Below are 15,051 nucleotides of genomic sequence, written 5' to 3'. Positions count from 1 at the left end.
AAACGTTATTTCGTAATCTCACTTAAATGCAACGTCGGCCAAGATGCCAGTCAAACAAATTCCCATAAGCCTCGGGGAAATGGGTTTCAGTCAGGTTATGATATGATATATCAGGTAAAGTCAGAATATCCGAATTCGCTTTCAAAGCGAACACTGGGGTGCCTGAGGCTTCTCCCCTCGGGTCTCCATTCTCTGTTGAGCTGTTTTTGAGGGGCAACACGGCGACGTCTAAAACACCGGTTTCGGTTCTGGGTTACCCTGGACGGTCTTTTAGACAAGCCTTATAAACGCTCCATGGTAGAGCGTCTGATCTGTTTCTACACCCATCTGCGAAGTTTGAGCTTAATCTCGACTGCATCACAATTCTCTAATAAGTCTCAGTTGACCAACATGGCAGCTCCTAACACTCCTGCATACGCTGCATGGCGGAGTAAGTACTGTGTCCTATCGACGGTCTGATTGTGCTGACCCAAGTTTAGATAATACGAACGCGACATGGTATAAAGACAAAGGTCTTCGACGAATGGCGATACACATCTTAATGATGTATCTGTGCATCTTCACCTTCGGTGTGAGTGTCACTGGTGTGACGGATGCTCCGTTTCTACTATTGCTAAACGGCTGGATGCCGGTGTAGTACGATGGGTCCCTTCTGAATGGTCTTCAGACCGTACCAAGGTGGCAAAAAGACTTCGATCGTCCCACTGGTAATGCCCTCGGGATCATCGCAGCCTCCTTTTACTTTCGTAAGTCGTATCTTTGGAGCCCTTCAAGCCGATCTCGCAACTAATGTACTCCTTCTCAGCGAAAATTGTGACTCCCGTATTCGCGTCCTACATTGGAGATATTTACGGTCGAAGAGCTTCGCTTCTCATCGCATCAGTGATCTCAGTCGCGGGTGCATTCGTAAACACCTTTGCCAACGGTCGAGGCATGTTAATCGCTGGTCGAGCGGTCCTTGGTGCTGGTCTGGGTATGCAGGCCACGATAGCACCTACAATGATACAAGAGTTGTGTCATCCGGTAGGCTAAACCAGCTCGATGTTTGTCCACGTGCCTGTTCCTAACATTGGTTGTTCCTCTTAGCGATTGCGAGCCGTCGCTGGTGGGATGTACCTGGCCTTCTTCTACGTTGGGTCAACAACAGCTGCCTGGCTTTGTTTTGGAATGATCAATTGGAATTCTTCTTGGGCTTGGCGTTTGCCCACCATTGTTCAAGTCTTTGGAACAGGAGCTATCGGTATCTACATCGCTCTTGGCTTGATGGTGGAATCACCTCGTTGGCTATTCAGCAAAGGGAAAGAGGAGCAAGCTCTGCGGACCATTGCGGACATGCACGCGAACGGTGACATAGAAGATGAGCTCGTCCAACATGAAATGGCCGAAATCAAGAACGGTCTTCAGTTCGACCGTGAAAATAAGGGAAACAACGGGTATCTTGCCTTTTTCAAGACACCAGGAAATCGAAAGAGATTGTTCGTATTGATAGTCATTGCTGCATCAAGTCAGCTGAACGGTGTTGGTCTTGTATCTTACTACATTGCGTGGGTTGAGATCTCTGTCATATTGTACGCTCAGCTGGAACCAACTTGATCTCAGACCGATTCTCAAGCTCATTGGGATCACCAAGCCTTCTCAGGTTGCTGGCATCAACGGAGGTCTTGCCATATGGAACCTGTTCAACACCCTGATCATTGCTCAGTTTGTGGAAAGAATCGGTCGTCGTCCGCTTTGGCTCACCGGCGCCGTCGGAATCCTTTGCGCCTTTTCTGCTGTCACCGGATTGTCCGTGAGTGACTGTTCTGCTAATCTGAGAGTCTCGTTTGGTCAAATGCTGAGTGTGGTATGCAGGGCGCCTTTGCCCAACACCGATCGTCATCGGTTGGAACTGCTGTCATTCCCTTCCTCTTCATATTCTACCTTTTCCAAAACATGGCTTGGGCCGTATTGGCGAATCTTTGTGAGTCGGGAAGGGGTCTCCGTGAGCCGTGCAACCAGCCACTGACACACTCCGTCTGGTTGACAGATGTCGCCGAGATTCTCCCATACTCTTTGAGATCCAAGGGTATGAGTATCTATGTGACCACACAGTCCGTTTCTTTGGCTTTCAACCAATATGTTAACCCTGTTGCAATTGCTGCCATCGGTGAGCTTTTCCCCTTGGATTCTGGGCGAAATCTCCATCTGACTTCTTTCTGAAAGCTTGGAAATACTATTTCGTTTACATCGGAATTCAAGTCCTCCTGGTTATCTTCGCCTACTTCTTCCTGGTGGAGACCAAGGGATACACTATCGAGGAAGTATCTCGACTTTTCGATGGTAGAAACCACGCTGAAGAGGTCAAGGATGTTTCCGCGCAAGGGATCGAAATTTTGGAGGCTGATGACAAGGGACACGATGAACATATCGAAGGGAACGTCTTGAAAAAGTGAGAATGGTCTCTCCTTGCTGTAACATGGAAGCAGACAAGATATACCGAAAGGCCATTTGTTTCTCAGATAGTTGAGTATGATATTTGAATGTATTGCGATAGCCCGAAAGCTCGTTACTAGTCCGTATCGTCCCATAAGCTGTCTGAGGGCGAACCTTATGGAGATACACCCTTTAATACAACATTGATACAGTACAATGACATATGGATTTGAACAGAAACGGTGGCCATAGTACAATCACACCTCCCCTGGCCAAGGTAGTACCGTTTCTGTGCCTGTCGGGGCAAACAGTGACATCCTATGGTGACTAATCAGTGCATGTTTGAGAGATGCACAAGCTCAGTCGACTCACCAAAATTGCTCATCCTCTCGAGTGAGGTCATACTGGGTTTCGGAAGTGTGTATGAAGTCGTCCTAATGGAAGGGATTAATACATCAGTTGCGAAAGACCTACTTTTGCGAGACACCTCACCAGGGCATCCAAAAAGCCAAGATTCCCGTCCTCTGCGCTTTCCTGCTGCCGTTGATCTTGAGCCGTTGGGGATGGTGCTCTAGATTCCATGCTGAGAGCTTTCAAAGCTCTTTGTGCAAATCGAGCGATAAACGCAGTAGCAGAATTATCGTTTCCAGTCGATACTCGCACACACGTGTTATGCATTCTCCTAATCAGTCCGACCGCCATAGACTTCTGATGTACCGACAATTTCCAAAAGAGCTGAAGGGTTGTCAGCGGCGAGCTGTTATTGGTGTAACTCACCTTGTACATTAGCATCGTGGCTTCGGACAGTGTACAGGCAGTGACATCATGCAGATAAATGAGCATCCCAGCATTGCTCAGAACCTCGACTTGATCAACAAGCTGAGAGATTGCGGCCAGACAGTCATTGATCCCTCCATCAACACCTATATTCCAATCCAAAGCCCTGCGCTTGATCGTCAAAGTAGCGTCGAGTATCAAGTGTTTGAGAGCCATACCGGAGTATTGACTTAGTCCTTGTTTGGCTGAAGGATCGTCAGAGGATTCCAGTCTGACAAAGACTTACCCTCAATCCGCGCAAACCATTTGGTCTTCTTTCGTTCATGCTCAGCCGTCATGTCAGCCAATATCACTGTCCAGAATTCTGCGGTGCCCGAATGATTCCTGTCGTATCGCTCAAAGCTGTCGTAAATGTTCGTCATCCTGTTTTTGGTTAGCTCGGAACTGAATGTCACTGAACTCACTCAATGCTACATGCTAGATGCATGTCCATCGGAGTGTCTAAGTGCAAGTGCTCCTGAGCCCATGTCTCTGGCTACAGTCGAGATCAGCTGAAGAAGCGATGTATCTAACCTACATCGCCAAATTCCTGTGAACGTATCACCGTAGGAAGCCCGAATCTCCTGGAATATCTAGCCGCGAGGTCAACCTCGGTCGAAGCCATCTGTGAGCTCACTTTCGATCGAAACCTGAAAATTCAAGTCAATGTTGGTTCGCTATCATGCATCCAACTTACATATCAAATCTGTTGTTGTCATGACAGCGTCAGTAATGAGCTTCCTGAAGTTGCAGCTGTGACTCACTATACCACGTCCGCTCGGCGTTCTGTTGTACCAATCAGCCTTTGATCCGAGCTCCGATGGCGATGCTCACCAGAATCAACCTCGCTTCTTTGTCTTTCATCGGCAACACACGCTTCGGTGGTATATACCACCCGTGTTGATATCCCAAACGGATTGCCATCCCAATTTTTATCCAGGCCGACCGGTCAGTGGGCTCTTTCCAGCAGACTAAGATCAACAAAGACTGTATAGTCCCGATGTCACAAGTACCAGCACTGATCTCTCTAGTGGTGAGCGTCTGCGCATGCTCTACGAGTTTGGTATAGAGGTCTTTGCGGAAGAATTTGCAAGACGCTGCCAGCACCGAAGTGACAAGGCAAGCTGAAGTCTCCCTCAGAAAGTCTAGAGTATGTACTGATGGTATGAGTAATCGTTCAGCGGCGCCTACTCACAATGAGGGTCCAATAAAGCCAAAACAGGTCCTAGGAATTGGTGATATCTGCGTTTCAGCGATACTCATTTACCAATCAACTCACAAATTAACCAGGTTATCCGCCTCAATCGGACTCAGAACGCGAAGTGTGACTATTGATTAGCTACAGCTATCATATGTAGTGACTCACTAGGATCATCGAACTGTCGGGCATCAGGTATCATGTCCGGAGGGGGCATGCTGATGTGGTCCTCGTGAGTGTCAAAAATGCCCATTGCTGCAGGCAAAGGGGGATCAAGATACTCAGATACATCCAATCGAGGTGCCGCAGCGGGAAGAGAGGTCACTGAGGCTGGTGTAGAGGTGAATACCCCAGCAGCTGAGCCGGCGCTTGCCTGAAGCTGGAAAGTGACATTCTGGAGAGCAGCTGAAGGGGAGATTGAAGCTAAGGAATTTGTAGTGTGAGAGGGAGCAGGCTCTACTGGTGCCATTGATGCGTCCAATGGCGCGTACACAATGTCTGAAGCCTGAGTGATTTTGTCTTCTGGATTGGGCTGCACTGAGGTTGAGTCGCGGGCGGCCCGCCTGAAGATATGGTTTGCATCAGCATGATGCATCTGAAGTCGGTCAGCGAGAGTCATACAACAAGACGAGGCTTACTCAACGTTGGTTTTCCTCCCTCTGCGTTGACTGGAGTAGACACAAGGCACGCCTAATCGCTCTGCGTTCGGTCAGCCGGCAGCATAACAAGCGTCAATGAGGGTATATTCACTGCATCTTTGACACTGTACACTCTGATCCTCATTACCAACGCATCGAACCTGTATTGACATAAGCGATATCCTCCAAACGGCCCAAACACCGTAAATTGCAAACTTACTTTGATACCACGACATCCGAGACAGCTGAACATATTATCAGCGACACGTTCGGTGCTTGGAACGTAGGGAAACACTCACGATTGGAGCTGGCGCGGTCGGATCGGTGTATCAGGAGGCATGATGGATGTGCGTTGTGTATGATGAAGCTGTCAAATAGAGGCGGGATGGAAAAAGAGGACGCGCCGATATGATGTGGGAAAAACAACCGATCGGTGGAGAAAATGGGGGGAAGGAATATCTGCGTCACAAGATATTCTCAATTCACTTTACCTGACATCTCCCCTAAAACACCGGCCCGGTGTGTTACATGGCACAGATTCCGGGATGACTCTTTAAATGTTACATCTCGGACAACATGCATCAATCATTTTGCGGAAGTCAAAGTGACAAATCAATAAGCATCTACCAGTACTCTACCAGCATCATGTCATCCTACGTGGCGTCCTGGGGGTATGTACAGAAGGCTCTGAATCACTACATTGAGTATCGCATCCGCTGACGAGTATACCAGAATTATCGGGTGCGGTTGGATCTCTTCTATGTTTGTGAAAGATCTTTGCGTTGAACGGGAAGATTCTACCGAGATATCTCACTCTATTGTTGCCGTCGGATCAAGAGACCTGAAGAAAGCTCAAATATTCGTGGACGAATTCTGTCCGAAAGGAAGTACTGCCCAAGCTCGGAATCCCGGACTACCGAAGCCTGCCGCGTTTGGCTCTTATGAGGAGGTCTTCAATCACAAGGTAAGCTTGAGTATTGAACGCCCGGTAGCTGAAGCTGCTGGGTCAGGATGTGGACATCATATACATTGGTACCTTGAATAGCGGACATTACAGTGACGCCAAAGCAGCTCTACTGGCTGGCAAGAATGTTCTCGTTGAAAAGCCGGCTTGTCTCAACGCAGCAGAATGGAGAGATTTGACCGGTATTGCCGTGGAGAAGAAGCTTTTCTTGATGGAAGGTGGGTGACTACTGGAAACTTGTCGAGCTCATGCGTCCAGGCGTTTGGACTAGATTCCTTCCCCTTGCGTATGAATTGCAGAGTCAGCTTTTCGAGAAGCGAGTCATCGGGGATATCAAGCACGTTCAGGCGAATTTTTCGATGGCCTTCTATAACAGTAAGTATCTTCGCATCTCAGACATACGCTAACAAGCGTAGATGTCCCCGACTCGCATCGCAACTTCGCCTTAGAGACCGCGGGTGGTGTCATGTATGACCTTGGGCCATATACCGTTTTGTGTGCTTTGCTTGCACTTTACCATCATCCGGATAACAGCAGATCAAAGCCGGATAAGGTGTTTGGGAATATGGTCAAAGCCAGGACGGGTGTCGATCTTTCCACTACTATATCTATGGAATTCCCGAAATTAGAAGCCACTGCCTTGCTGACGGCGAGCTTCGCTTACAATTCACCTAAAGATGAGAGATGCGTTATTATCGGTACACAAGGGTACGTATCGAAGTGCTCTTTGGGAGAGGCCCGGAGCAGTCAAGCAATGCTCACTCCGATGAATTTAGGGAGATCGTGCTCAACGATGGCCTGTCTCGAATCACAAAGATGACGATCAAGAGATACGACCAGGAGCCTACCTTTAGACCCACCCGATGGCAGGAAAATGAGGTGATCGAAAAACCTCTTCCGGGCTTCGGACTCATGTTTGAGGCAGACGCCGTAGCTAAGTCTATCAGGAGTGAGTCTCAAAGTCAGGATAGTCTTGTAAATCGCTAACGATCTTCGAATTAGACGAGGAGCTGCAAAACTCACGTATGCCTCATGACGAAACGGCAATGGTTCTTGAGGTAGGTTATTCCTTGTCAGAACGAGCGCTTTGGGTACTGACCCGAGCCCAGATCTTCGACCAGGTCAGGCAGCAAAATGGGTACACCTTGCCAGACGGCGTGGAGGAAATCTCTAAATAGTCATCTTATGGCCTTACCGAACATGCAGTCATGATATTTCTTATAGGGTGATTCGCTTTACTTATTTGTTGGACCTTTCACTCGCGAGCACATCGAGATTACCCGTGAAATCTCATAGCAACCGCCAGTTGTATACATAGGGACCGTTCAACCCTTGCCCTTCCTCATGTCCTTCCAGAGTTCAGGAACCCTTCAGTGTCCGCAAAAAAGTAACATATGTACGCTCAAAGATGTCCATTTACTCTTGCTAATGAACAAAGACAATGCATGAAAGCTCATATATGAATCGGCTACACTAAAACTTTCATGATCATGTCGAAAATCTCTAGATCTTGCTTGGCTACATGCAACATTAGCTGCCATCTTGATACTGAGATTGACGAGACGTACCATCAAGCGCATCAGTTTTGACCTTTTCACCCTTTACAATAGCGTCATGCAATGCTTTATACTCAAGAGTGTATGCATCCTCGTAAGAAGGTCGGATAAGCTCTTCATAATGATCGCCATTGTCCCTTTTGCCCACTACTTTAGCAGTTATAGGAAGACCCTTGATGTAAGGACTGTATAGAGGGAGTGAGCGAGAGAGAAAAGATAATTTATCACATCACAGCACTTACCTGTCGTATTGTAGAGTGATGTGTCTGTCGGCTGCGTAAATCTCGATCTGAGCATCAAACTCCATGACATGATCCACTCCGAACTATATAAAGTAAGTAAATGACGACGATCTCTTCAAACTCCAACTCACTTCCAAATACACCTTGAATTCTGGGCTGTGATTCTGTATGTCAGCGGCTGATCCATGCCCGGACAATGGGAGTCCGTTGTCACTTACTATTGGAAAATCACATGCGTAAACGAACCTGTCGCATTTCTTGTGGCTGCGACAACTCCCGTTGGCATCCCAAGAAGTTCACGCATGGCACTGACATCGTGCGACGCCAGCACATTGAGCACGAAGTAAGTCTTCTTGTCCAGCGGGCTGGAAGCTTTGTCACCGATAGCTTGCTCAAACTGCTGTCTATTCAATTCGAGTCGCTCTTCATTGGCCTGCGCTGGAAAATCTGCGGACTATTTTAGCCTACCGACAGCCAAAAAGAAAGGTGAGTGAGAAGTACTGACCTGAAAACTTGACCGGAAAGTGGGCACATTGGTCGACCCATTGCGAGTTCCACCCTATAATGTCTCTGACTCTGACTGCCATAAGCAGGTCTAAGAGTTCAGCAAACAACCCAGACAGGGTTCAAGGTGGACTTGACTCACCGTAATTGATTGATCCTTTTGGTAAATTGCCAATCATCTCTTTCACCCGTAAGAAGGCATGCGCATATCGTCTCATGTATCCTACGAATACTATCTTACCGGAAGCCTTCCTTGCGGCTTCGATCTGGTCGGCTCCTTCTTTGGTCAAGGACATTGGTTTTTCGATCAGAACGTGCTTGCCAGCCTTCAAGCATTGTAGCGCATGTGGGACCTGCGCAGGTTCGTCAGGATGTAGACTTTTGTCATCCCATCAGACGTACATGATATTCGCTTTAGTCGACACGGCATCAGCTTGCTGCATCACGTAATCAGCAAGGAACTCACTCACTTGGCGTTCATGATAAAGACAACATCCACTTCTGGACTTTGTGCCAACATCTCGCCTCTGGTAACGCACACCTCAGTCAAATCCCTCTGCCCTCTATCAGGCCTGGGTGACTCACACATCCGTATAGGTAGCCGGGACATGGAACTTGGCTGCGCAATGAGCCAGAGTGTCTTTTGAGATATCGACTAAAGCGACAGTCTTGTACAAATGGGAGCAGAGAAGAAGCGTGGGCAGCTAAAAATCACCCCGTATGGTCAACCATGCTCCCTGCATACTCACTGCGCGACACTCGACAACTCACATGAGTGGTCATGGCGATTTCGCCTGCACCGATCAGCTGATATAGTTAGCAAAGTTCCTCGCCTGGAATCACTCACTGCCACGTTCAACACGATTTCAGTAGTATTGGTCATTGTGCTTGCGCGTATGTGTAGAGTGATCAAGCGGATTGTATGCTTCAGGCATCGTTAGAGATCTCTGGGTCTTGAATGTTATCATACTTATCTGCCATGCATTGTTCCGCTTCGAGAGGGAAACTCTAGGGGCTAAGCCCTCTACCGGACACCGACCGGTGAATCTAAAAACTCCATTTCACCGAGCCGCTAAATTGGCTGTCAGATGGTCTTACCGGACAATCGCTTCTCTTATTTCCGCTCTCTATCACTAATCTGCTCGTCAAACCTCTTTCTACTTCTTACCTCGTTCTGCTTATCCGGCTAGTAAATCACCCAAACCAAACATGGTCAACTCCAAGGCTCATCTCATCCTGCAAGATCCTGCTTTTCAAGGTGTGCTCCCGAGAGATTTCGCTTTCGGGTCAGCGACAGCATCCTATCAGATTGAAGGTGCTATCGACGCTGATGGCAAGGGTCCCTGCGTTTGGGACGATTGTTTGCGTGAACAAGACAATGGTCACGTAGCGTGTGACTCCTACAATCAGTGGAAGGAGGATCTCAAGCTTCTGAAGCAATATGGCTGCAGAGTATATCGTTTCAGTATCGCCTGGTCGAGAGTCAAATCACTCGGTGAGTCTACCTCTAATACGGTCGCGAGTGGTGCTTATACTTCTCATCACAGGTGGACGGAATGATTCAGTCAACGAACAGGGCATCAAATACTACTCCGATATGGTGAGTCAGGTCACTTTGAGGAATGGCTGATCAGTTCAGATTGATGATCTCCTGAACGCTGGCATCGTACCTTGGGTGACAATATTCCACTGGGATCACCCTTTGGCTCTCGAGAAGAGTTATGGAGGATTTTTCAATGATACCGATCTAGTAGAGGACTTTGTATCGTACGCGAAGCTTTGTTTCGATCGGTTTGGAGACCGAGTTCAGAACTGGATAACCATCAATGAAGTGAGTGGTCACCTTACAAGGATTCGGCTGATGCATATAGCCTCACATCTTCACTATGCAATCTTCGTCTTCGTACAAACAACCACAATGGGTGCACAAACAAGATCACGGGAGGTGAGGTGTTTAGCTCTATGCGTTATTTTGTTCCGTTACTTACCGGCCTAAGCAGGTTCGCTCGCTCCCTGCTTTTATGTCACGCTCGAGCGGTCGAGCTTTACCGACGAGAGTTTAAACAGAGGCAGAATGGGAGAATTGGAATCGTCTATGTAAGTTCGTAACACATAGTCTTTTGAGAAGATGCTCATTTCCTGGTAGAACTGCGATTGGGTGGAGCCGGTGAACGATAGCCCTGAAGCAAAGTCAGCTGCCGATTTTGCTCGTGAATGGGTGCTAGGATTTGTGAGTTTAAGATATGCTTTTTAGAGTCGGACGGTGTTGATGTTTGTCCTACAGTATGCCGATCCTGTCTGTAAGTCTACTGCCGGGACCCATTGAGATAACATGACGCTCACCTCATTGTAGTCTTGGGACGATTCCCACAATCCGTTGTAGACTACCTAGGAGACTCGTTGCCGGCATTCAGTGACGAAGAGTGGAGATTGATAAAAGGGTCGACTGAATTCTTTGGTTGGAATCATTACGGCACCCAATACGCGTCAGGCAAAAGATTGGAGACGGATAATCCCCGTCTAGTCTCCTTCGGATCCATCGAAAGAGTATTCGAAAAAGACGGTGTGGTGATAGGTAACAAAGGAGAAGCTGGACACCCTTATGATGGTAAGTCCACTTCGGCACTGCGTAAAGCCTGTGTTCACCCAACCCCCGGATTAGTCCCATGGGGCTTCCGAAAGCTTTTGCGATATATTCACGATCGATACACCGGACCCGCTAGTATACCCATCTTCATCACCGAATGTGGCTTTAGCATTGATGGAGAGGCAGACATGACCTTTGAGGAGCGCATCCATGATACACAACGGCAAGATTATTTTGCTGGATACCTCAAGGAGCTTCTCGAAGCCGTGAGGGATGACAAAATTGATTGTCGAGGGTTCATGGCTTGGTCTCTGATGGAGTAAGTGTTTGCAATCAGTCTCGCAAGTGCAGAAAAGCTCACATGGGAAACAGTAATCTCGAATGGCTTTATGGTTACCGTAAACGATTCGGTATCACCGCCGTCGACATGGAGAATGGTTGCAAAAGGACTCCCAAAGATTCAGCGGCTTTGCTGAAAGAGATTTTTGACTATTCCATTGCTCAGTAAGAATTATCAACTATTCGGTATGATACTGTTTGGCATGCATTGTCTGGCACGGACCGAAGATAGGTGTTCATTGTGGATTCTTACCTTAGGAGTGCAAAAAGGGCTCTCAATCCATAAGGCTCTCGTCGGGACAATTACCAGTCTGCGTCATACTGGATTATGAACGTCGCAAGCTTCGGTCGATTCAGTTTGATGCCCAAGGAGAATTTGCGCTTCCATGGTATTTCAGCTGAAATTGCAAGATCATTGTTCGATTAAATTGAAAGTCTGCATGCGTTGACTGGGGGCTCACACCCAGTACTACAGCTTGCAAAGGCAAAGAACACACTTGCTACGCATGTTCATATAGTAAAATGTACGCAAAATGTCGCACAAAGTATAGGAGGTTGTGGGTACTCATTATGTGTACGAGACGAAACGACCGTGAGCTCGCTGTACAGTCAATGGTTGGGTTGACACTAGCTTAGCCAATATTACCAAACACAGTATCAATACAGCAGTGCAGCACATGCCGATAGAACCATCTATTCCACTACACGTGTCCCATTGGCAATCGCATTCCTGACATCATCGCTGTCTTTGACCTGTTCCCAGAACGGACGTGGTGCCTCAGCAGCGCTGTAAACGAGAAAGTTCAGTATGTCGAATTACCAAGCGAAAAAAGACGACTTACGCTAATGTTCTCCCGAACCTAGAATCATACGAGAATTCAGCCTTACTGAAGGATAACTTGAAAAGATGGACTCACGTTACACCTCCAAGTCTAGACACCGCTCTCAATCTCTCCGGTAATACCTTCATCGGCTCGGAGGGATCGAAAAGAAAGTCTTTCTATAATCGTTGCGTAGTGCAATTGTAAGTAAAGCACAAGAATTGCGGTTCATATTCAGTACAAGCTCACCGCCTGAAAACACTTGATTCGTCCAAGTATCACATGCCCGGTTACTTTCCCCTCGTCATTCTTCAAGTCATACCAATGCTCCAGCTTGCATTCCATAGAGAAGGCAGACTCTGCAACGTGAGGCGGTCGAATCGTACTAAAGGGACCAATCATTAGCGCATACTCCATAATCTGATAACAGAGCAGGACTTACTGTGACTTCCGTTTGGTCAAGCCCGCAAGAGCCCATTCCTCAACGCCAGGCGGTGTGTCGATCGAAGTATAACTGGCCGCTTCCATGAAAGTCTCGGAAATGATACTACAACAAAACTCCCCAATGTCTTTGATGTTCTTGCTTGTGTCTGCATAAGGCCCTCATCAGTGTACTGTAAAGTGAAACTGAAATCGGGATTTGATTCACCGACCTTTTAGACCATTTGGATTAGTCGCACTTGCCATCACGGAGACCATGATCGTCGGGGGATTGTGCGAAACCATATTGAAGTATGACATGGGAGCAAGCTATCCCAAAGTTGAGTCAACAATTACATACGACTTCAAGAGAGCTCAAACTCACATTGCATTCACCTTCCGTGCTGATAGTTGACATGAAAGCAATGGGTCGAGGTGTCTGATGAGTCAAGTTAGAGATTGCTGCATCACCATTTGACAGGAGCGCGAACGTACAATCCCGGATATCATCAACTGATCTCATTTGTCAGCGGAGAAAGTTGATACATGTGCATGAAAGACTCACCTTGTACATAGACGGTTTATCGTGCTCATTGGGGTCTATGGCGATCCACTTGGCGTTCTCTGGTGCGAACTCGCTGGCATATGGCTGAATGAAATCCGTCAGCTGCGTCGAGCATGATGTCGCAACTCGCAACCGGACTCACAAGGTTGTTCAGTCCACCTCCGGCTTTAAAATCCGGTTGAGGGACCTTGGTCCAAGTTATGTTAGCATCCGCGTCGAAGTTTGGCCTGGACGCTTCTACTTCTGCAGAACAAAAGTAGTCAATCGTTGCGCTTCAAAGTTCGCCAGCTGCTACGCACCTTTGAAAGGAGGTCTGATGGTCATGGTGTGCGATGCGAGTGTGTTGTTCAGACCGTCAATGAGTTGATAACACGTCCTCGTTGGGTCTTATCGGGATCAAGCACTGAACTAAAAGTTATGCACAACAGTTTCGGTGGGTTTTTCAACAACCGTCATGGATTGTTACAAAGGCCCGATGCCCATACCATCCAAATAACCGAGAACACTGATGGCTTTTTCTTGCGAACGCCGGCATTTAGCCGAGATGCCTGGAGCACTTTGTCCCAGGTCCGGTGCGATCAATTGGGTTGACAAAGCAGACATATAGCCATAGAAAGCCCTCATATATACGCCAGGCAATGATTTGTGATCATTAAGGTAGTTCCACCATCGAGACTTAGCTTCGACATCAACGGCGATATGACAGTCGCAATTCTTAAACAACCTAACTCTATCAAAGTGGGTCCCACACAACCACCGCCAGCATACAGCATCAATGTGGAGGACGACAGTCAAGATAAGCTACTCGGAGACATTCCCTTGATCAATGTAAAGCCACTCTGGAAGCAGATGAGTGTTCTTGTACCACCCCGACCTAAACCGAGGGCCATCGCTCACAAGTGGGAGTAAGTGCGTCTTGGTCAAGTTTTCACGTATCCACTGACAGTTTTACAGGTATAAAGCAGTGCGACCGCATCTCGTACGAGCGGGTCAGCTAGTATCCGAACACGAAGCGGAAAGACGCGTGTTGATGCTTATCAATCCGACAATGGGTAAGTCTTCACGATCAAGCTGTCTCGGTTTCGGTTGTTCATGCGAAGTTGAATCCTATAGACTCCCCTTACACAACCGACACGCTCTACGCTGGTCTACAGTTGGTTCTACCTGGTGAAACAGCACCGGCTCATAGACACACAGCGTTCGCCGTGAGGTTCATTGTAGAAGGAAATGGAGGATTCACGGCAGTCCATGGAGAAAGGATAAAAATGTCACGAGGTGACTTTATTCTTACTCCCTATTGGTGCTGGCATGTACGTTCATGACCTTTGCGAGTCAGTCCGAGCCATGATCCGCTGATGTGGGTGCTCCATATTTAGGACCATGGAAACGACGGTGTTGCAGATCCGATGATATGGCTCGATGGTCTGGACTTGCCTCAATACCAGCACTTCCCAGTCCATTTTGCTCAACATTATAGTGAGCCTAGATATCCGGCTGGAGACGCTCCCATCAGTCCTATCCTCTTCCCATGGTCAGACATGGAATGTAAGCTTCAGGCTATTTCGGAAGACCATGCGGTAGTACGATATACTAGCAAAATATCAGGTAAAGAAGGTCAAGATGTCAGCAACCGACTTGGAGCTCAGTGTGAAAGGGTCAATGCCGGGATCTACACAAAACCATTCAGAGAGACATCCAGTGCGGTGTATCATGTAATTGATGGGGTAGGCAAAAGTGTGATTGGGGATAAAGTCATTGAATGGGTCAAAGGCGATACCTTCGCGGTTCCTAGCTGGGAGCAGTATCATCATCACGTGGGTTTGATTGCGCCATACAAGACCATGGCTGACGATCGCATCATAGGCTGCCGAACAATCATTCCTTTTCCGTTTCGATGATAAACCTATGCTACAGCTTCTGGGCTTCTACCGCAGCAGTGATGAAGATTTCTTCAACGCCGTATAAGGCATTCTATCCTCATCACATGTA

The 15,051-nt window shown here is 47.7% G+C and overlaps 7 protein-coding genes across 7 annotated transcripts; 4 read left to right on the top strand and 3 right to left on the bottom strand.

Moving 5' to 3' along the window:
- Positions 1-390: 390 nt before the first annotated feature.
- Positions 391-2,432, top strand: I302_104654 (uncharacterized protein; the record flags this gene model as incomplete). The annotated part of the gene is made up of 9 exons (XM_019190013.1): positions 391-430; positions 480-571; positions 638-746; positions 806-1,023; positions 1,087-1,544; positions 1,600-1,789; positions 1,852-1,960; positions 2,027-2,146; positions 2,203-2,432. 9 exons carry the CDS (start codon positions 391-393, stop codon positions 2,430-2,432), a joined length of 1,566 nt encoding a protein of 521 aa, XP_019049575.1.
- Positions 2,433-2,669: 237 nt separating this feature from the next.
- I302_104653 (uncharacterized protein) lies at positions 2,670-5,404 on the bottom strand (the record flags this gene model as incomplete). Its single annotated transcript, XM_065869922.1, has 15 exons — positions 2,670-2,730; positions 2,785-2,846; positions 2,905-3,147; positions 3,190-3,425; positions 3,476-3,573; positions 3,654-3,724; positions 3,767-3,864; positions 3,926-3,934; positions 3,993-4,014; positions 4,063-4,385; positions 4,595-4,989; positions 5,065-5,125; positions 5,177-5,225; positions 5,285-5,309; positions 5,364-5,404. 15 exons carry the CDS (start codon positions 5,402-5,404, stop codon positions 2,670-2,672), a joined length of 1,794 nt encoding a protein of 597 aa, XP_065725994.1.
- A 305-nt stretch (positions 5,405-5,709) lies between these two features.
- Positions 5,710-7,206, top strand: I302_104652 (uncharacterized protein; the record flags this gene model as incomplete). Its single annotated transcript, XM_065869921.1, has 7 exons — positions 5,710-5,735; positions 5,797-6,028; positions 6,075-6,246; positions 6,445-6,736; positions 6,805-6,977; positions 7,031-7,086; positions 7,138-7,206. The coding sequence occupies 7 exons, from the start codon at positions 5,710-5,712 to the stop codon at positions 7,204-7,206; spliced, it is 1,020 nt and encodes a 339-aa protein (XP_065725993.1).
- Positions 7,207-7,496: 290 nt separating this feature from the next.
- Positions 7,497-9,213, bottom strand: I302_104651 (uncharacterized protein; the record flags this gene model as incomplete). Its single annotated transcript, XM_065869920.1, has 11 exons — positions 7,497-7,546; positions 7,597-7,769; positions 7,827-7,909; positions 7,958-7,982; positions 8,045-8,273; positions 8,332-8,406; positions 8,473-8,708; positions 8,801-8,857; positions 8,916-9,034; positions 9,102-9,124; positions 9,174-9,213. 11 exons carry the CDS (start codon positions 9,211-9,213, stop codon positions 7,497-7,499), a joined length of 1,110 nt encoding a protein of 369 aa, XP_065725992.1.
- Positions 9,214-9,539: 326 nt separating this feature from the next.
- Positions 9,540-11,425, top strand: I302_104650 (uncharacterized protein; the record flags this gene model as incomplete). The annotated part of the gene is made up of 9 exons (XM_065869919.1): positions 9,540-9,825; positions 9,878-9,930; positions 10,202-10,275; positions 10,331-10,427; positions 10,477-10,560; positions 10,615-10,630; positions 10,684-10,938; positions 10,993-11,236; positions 11,290-11,425. The coding sequence occupies 9 exons, from the start codon at positions 9,540-9,542 to the stop codon at positions 11,423-11,425; spliced, it is 1,245 nt and encodes a 414-aa protein (XP_065725991.1).
- Positions 11,426-11,949: 524 nt separating this feature from the next.
- On the bottom strand, positions 11,950-13,386 carry I302_104649 (uncharacterized protein; the record flags this gene model as incomplete). Its single annotated transcript, XM_019190008.1, has 11 exons — positions 11,950-12,043; positions 12,099-12,116; positions 12,174-12,256; positions 12,327-12,462; positions 12,520-12,667; positions 12,731-12,827; positions 12,883-12,936; positions 12,993-13,010; positions 13,063-13,146; positions 13,205-13,305; positions 13,362-13,386. 11 exons carry the CDS (start codon positions 13,384-13,386, stop codon positions 11,950-11,952), a joined length of 858 nt encoding a protein of 285 aa, XP_019049570.1.
- Positions 13,387-13,761: 375 nt separating this feature from the next.
- I302_104648 (uncharacterized protein) lies at positions 13,762-15,027 on the top strand (the record flags this gene model as incomplete). Its single annotated transcript, XM_019190007.1, has 5 exons — positions 13,762-13,967; positions 14,017-14,114; positions 14,176-14,372; positions 14,439-14,876; positions 14,926-15,027. 5 exons carry the CDS (start codon positions 13,762-13,764, stop codon positions 15,025-15,027), a joined length of 1,041 nt encoding a protein of 346 aa, XP_019049569.1.
- Positions 15,028-15,051: the final 24 nt, after the last annotated feature.

Source organism: Kwoniella bestiolae, chromosome 2 (assembly GCF_000512585.2).
Source record: "Kwoniella bestiolae CBS 10118 chromosome 2, complete sequence".
Lineage (NCBI taxonomy): Eukaryota > Fungi > Basidiomycota > Tremellomycetes > Tremellales > Cryptococcaceae > Kwoniella > Kwoniella bestiolae.
This window is presented reverse-complemented; position numbering and strand designations above follow the sequence as displayed.